General features: G+C 41.9%; 1 protein-coding gene across 1 annotated transcript in view; it reads left to right on the top strand.

The window, feature by feature from the left end:
- PARK2 (parkin RBR E3 ubiquitin protein ligase) overlaps positions 1-6,475 on the top strand; it is a 154,766-nt gene extending 148,291 nt beyond the window's left edge. The window contains exons 5-6 of the mRNA XM_015414655.1: positions 2,036-2,153; positions 4,385-6,475. Coding sequence (XP_015270141.1) covers positions 2,036-2,153; positions 4,385-4,494 — 228 coding nt within the window. The 3' untranslated portion in view covers positions 4,495-6,475. The remainder of the gene's footprint in view (positions 1-2,035; positions 2,154-4,384) is intronic.
- Positions 6,476-21,026: the final 14,551 nt, after the last annotated feature.

Raw genomic sequence — 21,026 nt, 5'->3', positions numbered from 1 at the left:
TCTACTGGGCGTGGGGGCGGGGCCTAGCTGGGCGATCTGCGGCCACAGCTGTCATCGTCGGGCTTCTACTGGGCGGGGGGGGGAGGCAGGCGTAACTCACCAACTCAGAAAGTGGCGGCTGGCAGGGCCCTCGTCCTCATTGTCCTGCAATTAAAATGGCGTCTGGTGACTCGTGAGGTGAATTTTCGCGGCAGTGGTGGTGTGGGTGGGACCTGATCTTCTCTTTCTTATTGGTGGACATACACTAAGTAGCAGGTCCACCGTCTAAACACTAATGGTGCGCATTGGAATGTTGGACCCCACTACAGCTTTATATAAGGGGAGAGATTATTAGTATCACAAAGTTGCACTGACACAACAACCTCTGTGTCCAGTCATATCTGTAAGGAATTCAAGAGGAGAGCAAGGGACATATTTGTGTAAGTTTGAGCAACATTGTTCTAGATGGGCCGTGATGTACATACATGATCATGTTAACCAACATTCATATGTGCTTTCATCTTTGAGAACAGGGAATTCCAAAGATTTATTTATTTAAAATATATGTATCCCATCTTTCTGTCCAATTAGGGCCCTCAAGGTGGCAAACAAACTGTCATTAAAATCAACTTTTAAAAATAGTATATGTATATAAAACCAGCAATTAAAAACAAACAACAAGGAATCATAGAATCATAGAGTTGGAAGGGGCCATACAGACCATACAGACCATCTAGTCCAACCCCCTGCTCAATGCAGGACCAGCCTAAAGCTGACAAATATTCGTCCAGCCTCTTCTTGAAAGCTGTCAGTGAAGGAGAGCTCACCACCTCCCTAGGCAGCTGATTCTACCTTTGAACCACTCTGACCGTGAAAAAGTTTTTCCTAATATCCACACGATATTCCTAATATCCAGCCGATACCTTTCTGCATGTAATTTAAACCCGTTGTTTCGGGTCCTATCCTCTGCTGCCAACTGGAACAGCTCCTTGCCCTCCTCCAAATGACAGCCTTTCAAATATTTAAAGAGAGCAATCATGTCCCCCCCCCCCAGTCTCCTCTTCTCCAAACTAAACGTTTCCAAGGCCCTTAGCCTTTCCTCGAAGGTCAGATGAAACAGAAAAGTCTTCACCTCTTGGCAAAATACCATTATTGAGGACAGGTGAATTTCCCTGGGGAGGGAATTACATAATTTTGGTGCCATGACCTAGAAGGCTTTTTTTTGGGTTGCCGCGTGCCTATTCTCAGATGATGGGGGTGCTTAAAGTAGGGCCTCTGAAGGTGGTCATAATAGTCAGGTAAGTTTGTAAGGGAGTAGGTGGGTAGCAAATTCTGAAAGGGTTGTACTTGCAATTTGATTTTAAGGAATGAAAGGTAGAAAGGAGGATTAAGGAAAAAATGGAGCCAAATGGTACATTGTGGGTGGGACAACAGAATAAGAGGTTGGATCCAACTTAGCTCCAGAAGAAAAAGCATTTGCTATTGCTTCTCTGTCTTGTCTTTCCCTTCTTACAGTGACCCCCAAGACTTCCCAAAAGCTGATGCATGGGATTTAGGTGGACAAAAAGCCCTGCTCTAAGGAAAGGGGCAAGATGAAATCACTCCCCCTTTGCACCACTGGTGCTTCTTGTGCTAGTAGAAGAGGAAAATGGGAGTGATTTTACCCAGTATCCCCTTCTCACTACACCCCCTGGGCTGTGTGGCAAGGGCCTTTCAAGGCAAATGAGAAACAGAGATGGTTTGCCATTGCCTTCCTCTGCAGAGTCTTCCTTGGAGGTCTCCCTTCCAAGTACTGACCCTGTTTAACTTCTGAGATCTGATGAGATCGGGCTATACCATGCCATCTTCCCTTCCAAACTACTGTTAGGGGTCCATAAAATAAGGTAGGAGCACAGCTCTTAAGCTTCTACTGTGCACTTTTTTGCCTTGAAAATAGTTGAGTTGGTGGGGGGGACCAGTGATGCATCCCATGTTGTACAGAGATTTTAGTCTGAAACAGGGTCTGCAGAAAAATTCAGGCAAATTCAAACATTCACATATTCTTCTCTTTTTGCAGGGCTATGAAGTTGATGAGCATGCAGCCAGACAGGCTCGATGGGAAGAGGCATCCAAAGAAACTATCAAGAGAACAACCAAACCATGCCCTAGCTGCCACGTACCAGTAGAAAAAGATGGTGGGTTAAACAGATGACAACCAGCATTTCTGTTACCATCTTTCATAGTAATAGCTTTCCTTAGAAGATGAAGCAATACAACACAGTCAAAGTAATCTACCCTCTGGCTTAGCTAAGGATTCCAGAAAGTGCAGAACAGTATATTGTTCTATTTCTGTAGATCATTGTAGCTTTGCTGTTTGTATTTCCTTTATACAAGAATGAATGGGACAGATTTGTTAACCTTCTAGAGTCGCCATGTAGTGTTTTTAATTAAAAACTTGGGAGCTGAAAACCACTTCTGAAAACATGTCACATTAAGTATTCCTGTGGTGTTTGGGTTGTAGATTTTTGTTTTAGAGAGATCATAAAATAGTAAGATAACAATCATCCAGAAACTTCCTTTCAGTAGGTGGACAAACATTTATACATGCTATGATGATTTCACCCTCCCTCACAGGATATCCCTTTATCTTGTTTTTGGCTGAGAGCCCCTTTTTCTTCTTTTTTAGGAGCTATTTTGTTTAGACTGGATAGGGATCCCCCCCTTTCTAGGAACTATTTCCCTCAGGCTTGAATGGGGATCCTTCTTGATCCTCTCACTCCCTTAGCCACCCTTCCTAGTCAACTGTCAGTTCTTAACTGCCACTCCACAATTATACCACAACAAACACACACTGTTCTGAATGGCTGGATTGCGATTACTACGGCAACCAAAGCTCCCCATACTACATCATGCTGTTGAAGTTTATTGTAGCGCCATGCATGTGTCTGAGCATACTCAGCATTGGAACAAAGTTGGAAACACTTGGTAGTGTTTTCCAATTTCTCTGGTCAGCTGGGGGCCCTGGCAGCTGTCTCACCATGTTATTCTGTCCCCTTAACAAGAGAGAAATCCTGATGTCTTCTAGTAATATTTCTAGATCACTCTCCCTTCAAGGACCACACTGTTCTTTAAAACACTGAAATAAAGTTTGTATACCTCTTATGAAAAATACAGGCAGCCAGTGTTTTATAAGCTGAGCACTCAGCTTTATGTCAGTTACTGGTTCCAGATCAAACTTTAAGTCAATGGCAAAGTAGTGTTTTATAAGCTGAGCACTCAGCTTTAAGTCAATGGCAAAGCCATACTTTCTGGCTCCAAGGATGTCTGCAAAGACCATCAATCCATGCTTCCTTTTTTTACAGTTTTTGTGTTGGCAGTATTAGCCCCAATCATTTTAGGCATCTCAGCAAAGAGGTAAGGTTGAAATGTAACGATTGATTGGTAGTCCGTAAGTGTATGGACTTTTCTCCAAGCCTGAAACTGCATGTGTCCACAGTGCAAAATGATTGTTGAATGAATGATTGTTAAACAGCCACACAGAGAAGCACTGTGTGTACAGGCAGGGAACTGACAGTCATAGCTCCATAACCGTGTGTTTGTAGGTCAAAATCAGAACCTTAATTTGTGCTTGGACATGCGGTTATTGGAACACAATGTTCTGTGGCAAGGGAAGATTGCAGGGTTGTTGTTTTTTACCAGCCGTTGGTGCTGTGTCTTTAACATTAGAAGGTACTGATGTTTTCCATTGTACTTCACCAGATGATTTTTGATTATTCAAATCACCAGATGACTCAAGGAGTTATCAAAGGCACAGAAGCCGACTGGCCTGGTTTCATTTCTAGGCAATTCTAGTACAAAGGTAGTCAAGATGAATTTCAGCTGTGTTGCTTTGAGGGAAAACACATCTACTAAAGCCTGGATTTCTGAATTTATCTAGCCTATAAATTTTAGAGCAGTTAAATCTGAACCTTAAATGCAGCCTGAACTTGTATATCTCAGTTAGTTTGTCAGCTTTTTAGAGACAGAAACTGTCTTCCTTTTGCTGGATTGACTGGACAGAGCATGAAGACCCTTCTGTTTCCAACACATCCCAAAATGTTATAAGCCTGCTTTGTGCTCATCTTGGACGTGTCATTTGCACTCATCAGTCAGTGCTAAAACTGGGTAGGAATGGAGTTTCAGACAGACCTGTTACCCATGTTAGAACATGAATTGGTATTAACAACGGGCATATATTACCTACATTTGACAATACAAGTGGGAGTTTTGAAAAAAACCATAATCAACTTTGAACACGTTCATAGCATCCAAGCATCAGGAATTCATACCAATCAATATATACCATATAACGTTATTTTATTGTTTGAGCATTCACCAATAAACTGTCTCTCATTTGCAATTTCTTGTTTCTGTTGTTTTCGTCCAGGTGGATGCATGCATATGAAGTGTCCACGATCTCAGTGCAGATTTGAATGGTGTTGGAACTGTGGCCTGGAGTGGAATCGGACTTGCATGGGAGATCATTGGTTTGACTGATCCCCAAGTAGCACTGTAAACAATCAAAAACTCACTTAACAATATCCCGGTATTATAGAAAGGAGAAGCACAACTATAGCTGCTTCTATCAGGGTCATATCCTGAACTCTTTGCTCAGGGTGCAAATTCCTCAGTACCCCCCAGGGTCCAGGAGTTCAAGATATGAACCATTTGTTGTCTTCCTACATATCAAATCATCACTATGGGTTTAGGGAATCTGTAGGCTTTCTGATGTAACAGTGGTATAAAAAATGTAGAGGATTAATAGCTCTTTGCTGTGACACTTTATCTCTACCTCCTCACGCACAACTTATTGGTATTCATTCTTTGGGGACATGAATAACCTGTGTCATTGCTGCTTCTCTGTCATGGCTTGTGGGGTTTTTTGCTAAGCCTGGCTTCTGTGGGTATTTTATTGGGCATTCTTGATAAAGAAATACGCAATATCAACCAATTTAAAACTAGCTACACTGATCTTTTTCAACATACCAGCATATAAGTCTGTGGCTGGCACAGCTCTTCACAATTTCCCTTACATATGGTACTATATGATATGCCTTTTCCTACCTTTACAAATACTTGTGATGCAATCCTGTGTACAGTTACTACAGAGGTACTATGCACATTAAGGTCAATTGCCTTAAACTGAAGTAATTCTGCACAGAATCAATTTTCAGTTGTAAACCGCAGTCGTGACAGAAGTGGTAGGTATTGCATCTAATTAGCCACTGCAGAATGATCTTCCATCCCAGCTACGGCAAGAATTCGCTGGAACTGCACATTGGCCGACAGCAAAGGATGCATTAACTGACCTTCACGCGGTGGCAATTTTATTGGAAACATTTAGTGTAACTAACTACCAAGAACAACTTGGCTGTTTACCTTTATCAAAGATCAGTATTTTAACTTTCTAAAGTCTAAAGTCTGTCTATCAGCACAGATAGGCTGATAAGGGCAGATTTAAATGTCCATTATACCCATCACCATAGGGGATTGATGACACAAGAATTTTAAGGTAGAAGCAGACATGATATCAGTGGATCCATGCCTTTGAATGCAGATCCCCAGTAAAATGGGACAGAAGCAAGCAAGTCTAGTTATGTTTAATTTTACAGGTGTTTTTTTGAATGTATGTTAAAATTAGTTTTTAAACCAAGAAAGGCCAGATTCTCTCTCTTTACCTTACTACTCAGGCAGAAATACAGGGAATGTTACCTTGCATTAAGGTTCACAAGCTTTGGCCCAGCACAGAAAATGATCTGTGCTAATAGCGTAGATTTACACCTTAAATCTTTCCAAAATTTGTTCCAAAGTTGTCTCTGTTTCCTAATTGTTCGGACAATCTTTGTACAGCTTCTTAGAAATCAGTTTCATCCTGTGTCCTGCTCAGCGGGAGTCGAGTTCAGATGAATGCATAGACTGTTGACTGCAGAGCTTTTGTTCTCTAGGTCTGTAGGTAGAGTATAGCTAGAAAGCTTCTGTGGAAATGCCCACTGCAGTGTGTGCAGTTTCCTTGTTCCCCTTTCCTTTAAATATTGTTTTTCACTGTTGTGTCTAGGGATCAGGGATCTTTGCAAACAAAGTAATGTTGGTGTGCTGTCATGACAAAAAAGCTTTGAGTGTGTTCTGAACCCCAACATCAGGCACTCTGACATGGTAATAAAGCTTTAACCTAGGGCTGCAGTATTATTCCTGCTTGGTTGGTTATAGAAGGTAGAACTGATCTTATTTGCAATAAAATCACAGTGTGTAAAGATTAGTAGTGCAATCCTGAGCAGAATCACTCCACTTTGAACCTATAAATTTCAGTGGGCTTAGACTGATGCGGAGTGGTACACACGACTGCATTTTTTCATTCTTACTATAGTAGAATCATCAGTACATAGCATCTTTCTTGTAAATTAGAAAGTGAGCATTCTTGAATACGTGTAAAGAAAAGCTAATTATAACTTCTAAGAAAGCAAACAATACCTGATTTGAATAAAGGCTACTGAATGTCTGCAGATTGTGTGTATTCTTCTATCACAGCTGGAATATATACAACAAGCCGGAATATAAAATAAAATGGTACTGAAGCTTTTTAACTATTTCCTTCTCCTTTAATTGAGCAAAAAATCTTTAAAGTATACAATCCACACAGATAGAATTCTTGATTAATAACATGAAACCAAAAAGTTGGGGTGGGAGAGAAAGATTCATTGCAAACAAAACCCAGTAATCCAATTTTCTGTATAGGCCATCATACCTTTGGTTTAACTGTAGTTTTTGTTTTCTATGTGACAAAATGTTCGATTCTAAATAAGTAGTATCCTCCAGCTATCTCTCAGCCACAGCCTTCTTTGTGTAACCTGAGGATAACAGTTCACATTTTTTAGACGCAGTAATTACAAGGGTTAGTGAGATAATGGTCCCAATCCAAAGAGGCACACTGAAATAAATAGGGCTCCAGTTATTATAGCTAACTTGACCTATTGATTTAAGTGGGACTCAAACTACAATGCTCATTCTCTCTTTGTCTGGATTGGGGCCAATTTGCATGATGCACTTGAATGCTTTATAAATACGGAGGAGGAGTATTGCTTGCAGGAAAAGCCATACTGTGCAGGAATATGATAGAGATCTCTTCCGAATGCCAGTGCAATACCATATGGTACTTTCAAGGTAATAATCAACATTTTGAAATGTGCCAAACTCGTGTAGCAACAAGAACAGCAGCTGCTTGTCAGATCCTGCAGTCTGTGAAAAATCTTTTTGAGTGGCTAATAAGAAGACGGGGACAGCAAAGGATGAGATGGTTAGACAGTGTCATAGATGCAACGAAAATGAAATTGAGCAAACTTCAGAGGACGGCGGAAGATAGGAGAGCCTGGCATGATCTTGTCCATGGGGTCGCAAAGAGTCGAACTCGACTGTGCGACTGAACAACAACAAAAAATATGTCATGCTTGTAATTTATATTACTAGTCTTCTGCTTTTTCTATATTGGACTATAAATGGTTTACCATGGAACAATTTGACACTTATCTGAAAAAGGTCTGATAGTAGGGTTTTTAAATCCGGATGAAGTCCAAAGGAGAATGGGGGTTCTGGTAAGTCTTGAGAATTTCCCCAGTGGTTATCCACACTGCACATACAAGAAAGTCTCCTGCACTAAGCATAGCCAGTGGCATCATCCTGCCACACTGAAGCTGGAGTCTTCCACATAGACAACATGGTCAAGGGAAAATGTCATGCTGTATTAATAATGAAGGAGGCTTCTGGGCCTGCAGTAGAATCCACAAGATTCTAGCAAACTTTGTTCCACTCTGATTTGGTCTTGCTGAAAATGGAAGTCAGCAGTATTCATAATTTCATCAAGCATAATCTCATGAATTTCATATTAAAGTCATGTACAGCATCATATGGATAGAAATAGAAACTTAGGTACTCTGTTTCTAGGCTATTTAGGGCTTTAAAGGTCAATGTTAATGTGTTGAGTTATTGGGCCAGTACTATTTAATTTATTCATAAACAATCTGGAACTAGGTGGGAGTGGTGTCGTGGACAAGTTTGACACAAAATTATTCAGGATGGTGAAAACCAGGGCTTTTTGTGTAGAAAAAGCCCAGCAGGAACTCATTAGCATAATAGGCCACACCCAATAGCAGAAACTCGTTAGCATATTAGGCCACAGCCCTGATAGTGCCACTCATTAGCATATTAGGCCGCACCCACATGTTACCAGAAGTCTGGTCATCCAGCCACACCCACCTTTTGCTTCTTATTCTGTTGACCTTGTTTGTTGTCAAAACCCAGGGCTTTTTGTGTAGCAGGAACTCCTTTGCATGTTAGGCCACACACCCCTAATGTAGCCAATCCTAATGAGTTTCTGCTGTTGGTGTGGCCTATTATGCTAATGAGTTCCTGCTGGGCGTGGCCAACTTGGGAGCCAGCCGGAACTCCGTTCCTGTGCGTTCCTGCCCAAAAATAGCCCTCGTGAAAACCAAGGCTGACTGTGAAGAGCTCCAAGAGGACCTCCACAAATTGGGTGAGTGGGCCACAAAGTGGCAAATGAAGTTCAGTGTTGGTAAGCGTAAGGTGATGCACACTGGGACGAAAAATCCCAACTTCAAGTACATGCCAATGTGGTCTAACCTTGCTGAGACTGAGAGGGGAAAAGATCTTGGGGTCGTAGGGGATAGCTCAATGAAAGTGCCAACCCAGTGTGCTGCAGCAGTGAAAAAGGCAAACTCTATTTTAGGGATTATTAGGAAAAGGATTGAGAATAAAACAGCTGCTATTGCAATGCCCCTGTAGAGATCTATGGTGAGGCCTCATTTGGAATACTGTATACAGTTATGGTCACTGTATCTCAAAAAAGGACATTGGAGAGCTGAAAAAAGTGCAGAGGAGGGCAACCAAGATGATTAGGGCGTTGGAGCACCTTATGGGGAAAGTCTGAAGAATCTGGGACTTTTCAGTTTAGAAAAGAGATGTGATGACAGAGGTTTATAAAACTATGCATGGGATGGAGAGAGCTGACAAAGAGACATTTTTCTACCTCTCCCAAAGTACTAGAACTCAAGGGCACCCAATGAAGCTGATGGGCAGTAGGTTCAGGACAGACAAAAGGAAATACTACTTCACACAGAGAGTGATTAAAATGCGGAATTCACTGCCAGAGGAGGTAGTGATGGCCACAGGTATAAACGGCTTTAAAATGGAATTAGATTCATGGAGAATAAGTCTATCAATGGCTACTAGCCATGGCAACTGAGGGAAACCTCCACATTCATGTATACTAATTCTCTGAATCCCAGAGCCAGGAAGCCACATCAGGGGAAGGCCTCCACCTCTATGCCCTGTTATTGGCCCTCCAGAGGAACTGGTTGGCCACTCTGTGAGACAGAATGCTGGACTAGATGGACTTTTGGTCTGATCCAGCAGGGCTCTTCTTATGTTCTTATGAGTTGGGGCTGGAAACAATGGGCAACCAATGCATAACACTGATGTTATATGATCCCCACAGTGGGCTCCATTTAGAATCCTTATATCTGCTTTTGAGCCAGTTAAAAGTTTTCATAATTTTTCACAGGCAGCCCTACATCTCTCCTTATATATAATCGTATTTTCACGCGGGAACATTCTATGTGTGCCAAAATCAGTTGGTTGCCTAATCTGTCACTCAGAGGGTGTCCCTATGCACTGGCTGCATTGCCTGAGTCCCGCCCACAAAAGCAGCAGGCGCCAAAAATCGTCTCAGAAGACACATTCAGCTTAGGAGAGAACACAAAGACTCCCAGCCTTTTGCTTCCCGCTGACTCTGGCCCTGCCGCTCCCCGCTGCCACTGCTCCCGGCTCAGCCTCGGCCTGCACTCCACACCACTGCCTGTCCCAGCCCCGCCTAGAGCCCCAACGATTCCCCGAGGTGAGTAGCCAGCCTTCCTCCTGCATTTCGGCCATGTTGCTAGATGAGACTCCCCCCACCCCAGTTGTTCCCACTTGCCTGGTGGGGCATGACAGCAGATCACATCTTCTTGCCACAGGCCTTGCAGCAGTGGAGGGGCAGCACCTTGTTAAAGGATGAGACCGATATGTGATTTATGTTTGCTGCTGCACACACACACACACAAATGGACTGTGCGCGCACACACCCATAGGCTCAGAAAGCTGTACAAATCACCTGTTGTGACACTACACATAGAAGGTGCCTGCACAAAGGTGCCTTACATGTGAATTGGTTTTCAGCTACACTGCCAGCCTGGTGAAGGAAAGCACACATCTCCATATTGTCATCAGAAACAACAAGCAGCCACTATTGCTAAATTGTTGAAAGACACGTATTCTGCATCTCTGCTTAATTTCTGAATGGCATTTCCTGCTAGATGGACCCTTTGATGATCTGGGAATGGCCGAGCTTCATCTGCACTTCAAGGAGGCTCCTTGACGCCAGGTTTCACACTTGCCCAGATGCCCTACTTTGAGTTAGGTCTTAAGTTACAATATTGCCCAACCCTCTAGGTTGCCACCCCTCACTGCACGCAACCAATAGGATTAGTTTTGGGATGGACTAACAGGTAGGTGGGTCCACAGGTTGGCATAGTTGCCACCCACCCAAAGATCCACCTATAAAAACCAGTTGCCTGGCCTTTGGTAGCCGCAATCCCCCCAACACCCCCTGTCTGCTCTAAATCCCCTTTTGTCCAGCTTTCTATCCCCAATCCTTGCCTCTACTGCCCACACAAGCTGGCTGGTTCTAGCTGTGTGTTAAACTTCCCTAGAATTCTTTTCTTCCCATCCATTCTTGGAACTGACAAGCTTCAGGCCAGATAGGTATCTCCCATCATCACCCTACCTGCTAATGCAAAAGTGACTATTTTTAATTCTGTATTTCTAAGGAACTTGATTGAGTGTTTTGAGTGCATCTGTATTGTTTGTATGTGATTTATATATTCTTAAGTAAAAGACAGTAATTTTGAACAACACCAACCTTGACTCCTTCTACTGGTAACCCTTGGTGGGAGCTGGACCTTGGTAGACATTGGCAAGAACCCATCTAAATTTTGCCAATTACTGTAGATAAAGCAATTCGGCTAACAACCTGGATGGCCCAAACTCTGATGGCAAAATGGCCGCTTCCCTGGCAGACCCCAACGGCACGGAGCTTCGCCTGCCTGCATTCCATGGCGGGGGAGAGGGAGGTGGAGGACGCTTTTTAGGTAGAAGGTCCAAGGACCTTAACCATCAACTATGCAGGAACAAAACTTTTAGAATTGTCCACTGTTCATCAGCTCCACAACCTGCATGGTACTGGCTTTGACTCTTCGCATGGGACATATACATACATCTCCTCTCAAGGTGCTAGTACAATTGATTATATTCTTGTTTCATCCTCCCTCCTACCCCATGTTCTTCACTTCAGTGTTGAAGACAGGCCTGAGAGCGAGCATAGTCCATTAAGTCTAACTTTAAATTTCATAGCAAAATATTTGACCCACAACCCAAAGAATACAACTGATGGCATTCTCTTTGGAGAAAGCAGAATTAGATGGTCCCTACAGCTAAGCCAAAATATTGAGGAGCTTATGGCAAGTGATGCCCTCTGGTCTTTGCAGCAACAAATACTGAATAATGATCCTAACCAGATTAAATGCTACAAAGAGATATTAAAGCTATTAAGACCCCATCTTATACGGAAGAAGCCTCAAACCCCCTGCACAACATCCTCAGGGGGATGGTTTGACCAGGCAATCCAGAAACAGGTTAACTAGATTTCTCTGGCAGGCCCATTTCTCAAGAGGGGGACCGCCTACTGACGAACTAATATTAATGAGATCAGCATACAAAGAGTTGCTGAAACAAAAGAAGCAGAATTTCTCCAGAACCCTGTGGAAGGAGCTTGACCTTGCAACCAACGCCCCCTCTAAGCTGTGGATTCTTGTGAGCAAAAATTCTACTTTGTGAGCTACTGGCATTAAAATTGTGAGCAGGTGATTTGGCTACTGCATAAATTTAGTTGCTCTGGAGCCATCCGTCCTGAGCGAAGACAAAAATCTGTGAGCCAGAGGCTAAAAAACTGTGAGCTAGCTCACACTAACTCAGCTTAGATGGAACACTGCTTGCAACCCAAGATAAAAACGAGCCAAGGCTTTGGAACTTGGTGTCTCTTGGTGCGGGCAATGCAACGCCTTTGATTGAAGCCCAGATCAGCACCCAGGACTGGTTTTCCCACTATAGTCAGATTTTTGATAGTTATATCAAGATGTCTACCACAGTTGAGCCTCCTATTCACTCTCTCACTCACCCAGATACTCCTCCCTGGCCACCAGTTTCAAGCAAGGAGGTCAAAAATCTCATAAACTCCCTCAAATATGGCAAGGCCCCAGGAGAAGACATGACGCCTCCGGAGATCTTTGAGCAATTCCCTGACTGGTGGGCACCAGTCTTGGCAAAGGTTTTCACTCAAATCAACTCAACAGGGCTTATCCCAGTCGGCTGGAGACAAAGTATAGTAGCCCCAATATTCAAAAAGGGCAACAATACCGATCCTAATAACTACCAATAAATCAGCCTGTTGGATACTGCCTCCAAACTCTGTAGCAAATTCCTATTGAGAAAGTTGGAAGACTGGGAGGTCGACAACCAAGTCATCCTTCCAGAACAAGCAGGATTCAGAAAAGGCCAAGGCACCATCGACCATTGCCAGACATTGTATCGCATCGCTACTGATTGTATAAAGGGCTCTACTAGACATCTATTTGTAGCTTTCGTTGACCTAGCAGCAGCCTTCAACTCAATTGACAGAGAACGGCTATGGTCCAAACTGGCAAATACCAACATTAATAAATGCTTGCTGTATCTATTAAGGGAACTTCATGATAACATATTGTCAAAAATAAGAGTGGGCATCTCAGGCTCATTGACGGACAGTATTTCTGTAACCATAGGTGTGGCAGAATGAATTCCCCAAATCTACCACTCTGTTCCTGTTTTTGGCTACAATTTGAGGGCCTCCATACGTTTTTCAAATGCAACTGAGGCCTTTTATCTATATATCTAATTCTCAAGTCGCCCCCTGGTGTGCGGATGCTTAAATCCGCACATCGGGGGGACCGGGGAGGGAAGGAGAGGTTTGTGCGCACGTGGGGCGGTCCCCACGTGTGCACAAAAATCCTAAATCTGGAAAAAAACATCAGGGGGATGTTTAAACCCCACGAAAGGGGGGGGGAGAAGAAAAAGCCGAGAGGCTTCGGAGCCGGGGGGAAGGCCAGAGGGGGGAGATCGAACAGGGGGCAACGGGGGAGGAACTGGCAGGATGGGGGGGGACTTACCTCCTCCTGCTGCTTCCTCCTCCGCCTTCTGACTTTGGAGCTCTGCCTCCCTCCCCACCCACCCCCCGCGAGTATTGCGGGTCCACCCCTTGTTTTACTTATTGCCATTGGGCCCTAGTATGAAAGAAATGTTGACTTTGGAATATTCCCCAGATATCTTTTAAAGGCAGAAGGCATATGCAGAAATTTTCTTTCTCAGAAGCAAACCTATATAGTCATTGTAGCATGGGGCAAGCAGAAGCTGAAACTATTTGCATTTAAGAGTGGCTTATTACTATATACAATACCTCCTACTATCTAATGTTCACTAATGAGCACAGTCACTATCATATCTACTTGTCATAATACTGTTCCTTTGCATGCAAAGGACAATGTTACCAGCACCCCCACATGATAAAACACAGGAGATAATTAACAGGGAAGATAAGAGATCTTCATCCCCTCTGCTCTCCCACTGGGTTATTAGTCTACTGCCAGGAAGCTTTAGCCTGAACTCCAGGGAAATGCTGTTCACAATAATCAAGAGGCTTCTGGCACTTCTAAAAACTAACACATCTATTGCAACATACGCTTTTGAGGCACTTTTAAATATATTTCCCGCTGCTTGCTAATATTTCTTCGTAAAAGCACCCTTAGAGTTGCTGCTTTAATAATTCTCATTAAGCAAACGTAGCAAATTCTAGCACAACAGTAGTAGTGATCCTTGGTGTGAGAATGGAGGTGTTACACACCGTAATGCTCTTTTTTTAATCTACAAATTATCGGTAGGGTTATGACCTGTATGGCTGTGCACTGTCTTTCAACTCCTCTCCTGGATTTCTCCAGGATTTTGTTGGTCAACAAGGACCCTAAATGGTGTATGTTATTTTTATGTGCCACTATCTTGAATTAAAATGTTGCTGAGGTGATTCTCCCCCCCCCCAATGGTTGATGCTAGATGTTTTATCTTTCCAAGATGTGGAATTTTATGGCCAGTTTGAATTTAATGGTAGGCCTGACTTTTGATGGGCTGTGTGATTGTGTTTTATTGCTCTTACTATTGCCTTTATTTTGTATTTATGTGTTGTTCTTGATGATGTTGAAAGCTATTGAGACTGCAGCATAGTCATTTATTTAAATAAATAAATCCTTTAACTTACTTTTTTATTCAGTCAAGTGCCAGGCAAAGCAGGACAGAGTGATGAATATTAGTGCTGAAGCTATCTATCTAGGATTCCTATATTACACACTGAGTGTTTCCCCTGAGGGTTTGCTTTGTTGATTCTTGACCATCTGTTCTACCATCTTTCATTTGTTGCCAGTGACACTGTTTCCTTTTATCTTACACATTTACCCTTCAGGTGATCACAGAGGGAAGACTGGCAGTCTGGGGCTACATATGAAAATAATTACATAACTTTGTTTAGAATATGGAGACTGTACATTTTCAGGTTTTAAACCCGGTCCTAGCAACTTCTTGAATGTGGCTCAGCTTCATGTGTTACACTTCCTATACAGCATCTTTTATTATTGGCTTCAAACGGTAAAGGTTACTGAACTCTTTTACAAACATCTAAGGGTCTTTTAAATATATATATATATATATATGTAACAACCTCACTTCATTTTATATCTCAGACATCCCTTTGCCATTTCCTTTTGTTGACAACAAACGTCCTTGTATACTTTTGGCAGCTTTCCAGCTTTCATGTCCCTATGATAAAGCATAATGATTTGAGCTTAAGCTTTGTAGCTTCTGCTTTTATTTCATAAATATTTCATTACTGATTCTAATTTAAGCTGGCAAGCGTGCCCTCACCTTGACAGTTTGCAAATACACAGCCCAGCTGGCAACAAAGGACAGTACCTGATTCACGTTTTAGATAAGGTGTTGCCCCATATTTGTCCATCCCATTTGTTTCCACCCTTCTTCCATGCAGCTCAGGGTTATCCTGTTTTGTCCTTATTGCTCAGCAGAAATTTAAACTGGGCTTGCTTCAGTTCAGACCCAGGACTTGGTTCACTATGACACATTGGGTTTTGACGTGAGGATGAGGTAGATCCTATACAAATGATTAAAGTTGTTACGTTTAAACAAAAGAAAAGCCCATTCAAGTATTACCTTCGCTGTTTGAAGCCATTTGAATCACATAGTGTGATTCAAAAAAACAGTGGTTGAATCATAAAGTTTCTCCAGTTTTCTGGGGAGATGCCACACCGCTGTCAGACATCAGCTGCTGGTGGTAATGTGGAATTCATCTGGACAGCAGCACCTTCAAGCAAACTTGAAATGGTGGAGCCCTTTCAAGTGACTTCCACATGGCTGCTATAGCAAACAAGGTGGGGGGCCTGCAAGGAATTGGGGGGGGTAGGGATGGGGATAAATGATTGGGTAATTTTTCTTACTCTCCAACATACCATAAAACTGTAAATTCTTGTAGGAGCCAATTTCATCATCTTCCTTGATTTTTAAACTGTCTTTCAACTGTTTTTCAACTGCTGTGTAGGTTTGCCATAGCTTTCCTCCCAAGGAGCAGGAGTCTTTTAATTTCATGGCTGCAGTCACCATCAGCAGTGATCTTGGATCCCAGGAACGTGAATTCTTTCACTTTTTCCATGACTTCCCCTTCTATTTGCCAAGGAGTGATGGGGCCGGATGCCATGATCTTAGTTTTTTTTAATATTGAGTTTCAAGCCAACTTTTGCACTCTCCTCTTTCACTTTGAGCAAGAGGCTCTTTAGGTCCTCTTCACTTTCTGCCATTAGAGTGGCATAGCTGAGGTTGTTGATGTTTTTCCCAGCCATCTTAATTCCAGTTTGTGATTTATACAGGCTGGCATTTCACATGATATACTCTGCATATAAATTAAATCAGCAGGGTGACAATATACAACCTTGTTGTACTCCTTTTCCTATGCTAAACCAATCAGTTGTTCCATATCCAGTTCTAACTGTCACTTCTTGACCCTTATACAGGTTTCTTAGGAGACATGTGAGGTGGTCTGGTACTCCCATCTCTTTAAGGAGTTGCCACAGTTTGTTGTGATCCACACAATCAAAGTCTTCAGCATAGTCGATGTTTTTCTGGTACTCCCTTGCTTTCTCCATAATCCAGCGAATGTTGACAATTTGATCTCTAGTTCCTCTACCTCTTCAAAACCCAGCGTGTACTTCTGGCAGTTCTCTATCCACGTACTGCTGAAGCCTAGCTTATAGGATCTTGAGCATGAACTTGCTAGCATGTGAAATGAGTGCAATTGTGCGATAGTTTGAACATTCCTTGGCATTGCCCTTCTTTGGGATTGGAATGTAAACTGACCTTTTCCAATCCTGTGGCCACTGTTGCGTTTTCCAAATTTGCTGGCATATTGAGTGCAGCACTTTAACAGCATCATCATTTAAGACTTTGAATAGCTTAGCTGGGATGCCATCACCTCCACTAGCTTTTTTGGCTCGAGGTCAGTGATTACACCATCATGGTTGTCAAGGATATTTAGATCCTTCTTCTATAGTTCTTCTGTGTATTCTTGCCACCTCTTCCTAATCTTTTCTGCTTCTGTTAGGTCCCTACCATTTTTGTCCTTTATTAAGGCCAGCTTTGCATGGAATGTTTCCTTGATTTATCCAATTTTCTTGAAGAGATCTCTAGTCCTTCCCATTCTATTGTTTTCCTCTATTACTTTGCATTGTTCTTTCAGGGAGGCCTTCTTCTCTCTCCTTGCTGTTCTCTGGAAATCTGCACTCAATTGGGTAAATCTTTCCTTTTTGATAAGGGATGTGATCTGGGTCTTTACATTACATGCATCAAAAACTCCTCGTTCATCTAGCTGCTCTTCATGTAATATGCAGAGTTTGCATGCCATGAAGAAGTGGTCTCCCTTGTGGGAAAAGGCATGAGTAATGTACATGCTACCCTCTTATACTGCTAGTAATATATCTTAGTTCATATCATGGCACTGGCACACCAGCTGATATAGTCCATCTCTTTGTTGTTGGATAATGCAGCAAATCAGACATTCCTTATTGGCAGAGCTATGCTGGTCCATAGAAAAATTCTGAAAACAATGTTGTGTGATACTTTACAAGATATTATGTTTTTGAGTTCCTAGAACTCTTATTCAAGCTTGACGTAACAAACGACAGTGTGGGGGATGAAACAACAGTGTGGGGGTGAAAGAGAAAAGATGTTGGAAATGCTCCTCATCTGCTGTTTCAAGAGGAATACAGGATGTGGTGCAGACCTACATTGTTTGAGGTTTTCCTCAAACTGGCTAATGGTAGAGCTAAAGGGGCGGGGCAAAAATGCCACTCCTATTCATCTGTAGATAAACTTGTCACTTATATCCATATTTATTTCACTTATTAACCTACACACAGCAGCCTGGCATAAGGATTAATGATGTTGTCAGCATAGCAAGGGACAACGTCTGTAGCGGAGAGCTGTAAAATATACACCTTGAGGAATGTGATTCCTCCTCTATAAACATTATCAGAATATAAATGGGTTTCCTTATTGAATGGGGAAATGAATTTGATTTTTATCATCAGCCACAACTACATTTCTGCTTAGGATTCTCCAGCTGAAAACAGTGACTCCATAAAGCACATCAACTTCAGGAGTTTCCATCCTCTTGGACAGAAGCATGGCAAGAAAGCCTTTCCTTCCTTCAACCCCTTCCTCATTTAAAGCCTTTGCTGCCCTCGTAGTTTATTAAAGTTTATTTTCTTCTTTGTATTTATTTATGAATTTATTAGTCACTGTTTTACACTGAAGCATAGTCAAATTATGAAAAAAAAATTAAATAACAAGAGCCTCCCTTTAAATAAAAAATACATGAAAAACCAAATGGGACTAAGGGCCGAACTATTTTTAAAAGTAAAGGAGAGCCCAAAAGGGCTCAGAATGGTGCTGTGGAGGAAGAAAGGTCTCATCGCTCCACCCCTCCAGCTGTTTTCCTGCACCCAAACTGTGCTGGAGGGGAGTTACTTTCCCATTTTTGTGGGTCTATGTTGAGCATTCTGTGCACATGGACCAGCAAAAATGGGGAGATAACTCCTCCTTGAGTTTTGTTTCGGTGTGGGGGAAATGGCAGGGGGGGGAAGGCAAGAGCCCTTCCTCCCCCTGCCCGTTTGGGCTTTCCTTAAAAAAAAAAAGCCATTCCCTGCAGCTGCTGTATTGCTGCAGGGAACGCAGACCCTACTCTCTCTTTTTAGATATATTTTTACTTTTTAGAAAACAAAATATAGAAGTGAAAGGTAAAGGTAAAGGTTACCTTGCTCGAAAGCCAGTCGGGTCCAACTCTAGGGTTGCGGTGCTCATCTCCGTTTCAAAGCCGAAGAGCCAGCGCTGTCCGAAGACGTTTCCGTGGTCATGTGGCTGGCATGACTAAACACCAAGGCGCACGGAACTCTGTTACCTTCCCACCGAAGTGGTACCTATTTATCTACTTGCAATTTCTTGCTTTCGAACTGCTAGGTTGGCAGGAGCTAGGGACGGGCGCTCACTCCGTCATGCGGCACCCGGGTCTCGAACTGCTGAACTACTGACCTTCCACAGCCTGCAGTTCAGCATTTAACCACTTGAGCCACTGCAGCTCCTTGAAGATGTGAAGGGGATACAGAAATGAAAACGGTGTTGCATATCACAATTGTGTATATTAAAAAATAATTATTTAACACAAGGTGGATGAAACAAAAAGCATATATCGTAGCAATTGTGATAGGTTTTCCGTTCAATGTTCCTTAAAAAAAATATAACGACCTGCTGACTCAGTTAAAGACTGCTCCATTTTAAATCTAGTTGTTTTGGAAATCTAGATGGCTACACCTCGTGATTTATTTGTACCATGTGCTAGAAATTGAGAATTAAACCAATTTAACGGGAGTACTTTGTTGCCTTTTTTATATATATATGTCTCTTGCAAAAATGCAATGTTTATTTTTTGCTTCTGTAAATCTTGAGCAATGCGTTTGGCTTTAATTTTTGAGTTTAGACCTCTACAGTTCAGTGTGAGGACTTTAATGTCAGCCATGTTTTCGTAATAAAATGCATGGAGAAAGATTTTTTGTTTGTAGCAGTAAAAATTTTTTTTTTGTTGGAGCCTATGGATATCAACCCTTTCTATTGAAATTCTTTTAATAACCATTCTTAGTCTAAAATCTTTTGTCTGAAACCTTAATTTTATAATATATTCAAACATTAATGAACTTTCCTTATGTGCTTTAAACACAGCATAATGAATATCAACATTTAATACCTTATAACATATAATATGCGTTTTACAGCAAATCTTTTTGAAAACCAGTAGTTTAAAGTGAGTAACATATGGGGGGTTTCCCCTAGTAATAATACGAACATTTGAGTGTAAAAGGATTTAGTTTTAATTTTGTGAAGAGAACCTTTCAGTATTCCCTTTCCCACCCCTCCCCCAATAGCCTCGATGTGTGAGCAAAAGCTCGACACATGGCTCATAGAGCTCTGTTATTGCGGCTATTATCCAGATTACCCTTAACCAAAGACTCCACATCAAGTGGGGAATATTAACCGTGCCCTAAGTTTCCCCCCCATTCAGATTTATATTAACAATTTCAACTATATTAAGAGGTCAAACAGAAATATATATAAGATATTGAACAGTTTTTAACTAATTTGTGTTTTAATGGCATCTCTTTAAAGTTATTGACTTTTTAAACACTATGTTCTATTTTAATCAGCGTTTAAAATAACGTTTCAGCTTGAAGGATTTTACACAACAGTCATTTATGTAGCTTACAATTTGTTGCATTCATAGTTCTATACGTTGACGTGCTGCAATCTTGTTCCATTTTTATGGTGTGTTTTGTCTCTCTCTTTTTCTTTTTCTCACTTGATTTGGATCGAGGTCCATGTCTTCTTCTTGAGGTGTCTGTGGGGCTTTCAGTCCAATTGCTTTTAGTAAAGCTTCTCCCGATTCGATGTCATCAGCGTTGTATGTTTTGCCCTGGAATCTCAGTTGAAGACTACCTGCTTGTGTCCAACGATATCTGAGTTGTGCTTCATTTAGGCACTGAGTAATAGGTTTTAGATTTTTTCATATTTGGAGTGCTTCTGGTGGTATATCCGGGAACGCGTATATGTCGTGCTCATCAAATTTAAAGCCGTATTGAGAACTTTTTTTAAGCGAAGGTCCAAAAATTCTGCCAATATATCTCTTGGGCCTCTTCTTTTGTTATTTGCCAAAGGACCCAAACGATAAGCTCTGGTTAGCATTGGGGCAGCATCGTCTCCAAAATCGATAACTGTTGTTAGCCAGTTTGAAATAAAAACAGTTAAATCTTCAGTCTTTTCCACTTGTTCGGGAAAACCTCGAAACTTAAGGAATCTCTCTCTTGTTTGGTGTTCTAATAATAGGATTCGTTCTCTAGCCCATGTGTCATTTTGTTGAAGAGCTCTTATGTCTTCCTGATTAGCTATTGAAGCTTCAAGTGCTGTTTCAGCTGATTGAGCAACATTGTTCATTGAAATTTGAAGTGCTTCTAGTTGGTCCAACATCGGCTTGAGCATATCATTTATGTTTTCAAGCATATCTGATTTAAAAGTTTTTAATATGTCCATGAGGTCGTGTTTAGTAAATGCGCTTTGCTCCTTTGCCTTTGAACCCGTTCCGGACGCCATTTTGTTTTTCGTCACGTTTGTTTTCTCTTGCTGTTCAGTAGCTCCAGCAACAGCTTTTTGTGGTTGTGAATGGATTCTGGAAACGTTTT

Source organism: Gekko japonicus, unplaced genomic scaffold (assembly GCF_001447785.1).
Source record: "Gekko japonicus isolate JY-2015 unplaced genomic scaffold, Gekko_japonicus_V1.1 scaffold993, whole genome shotgun sequence".
In the NCBI taxonomy this organism is placed as follows: Eukaryota; Metazoa; Chordata; class Lepidosauria; order Squamata; family Gekkonidae; genus Gekko; species Gekko japonicus.
The sequence above is the reverse complement of the archived record's forward strand: the minus strand, read 5'-3'. Positions and strand labels throughout refer to the sequence as shown.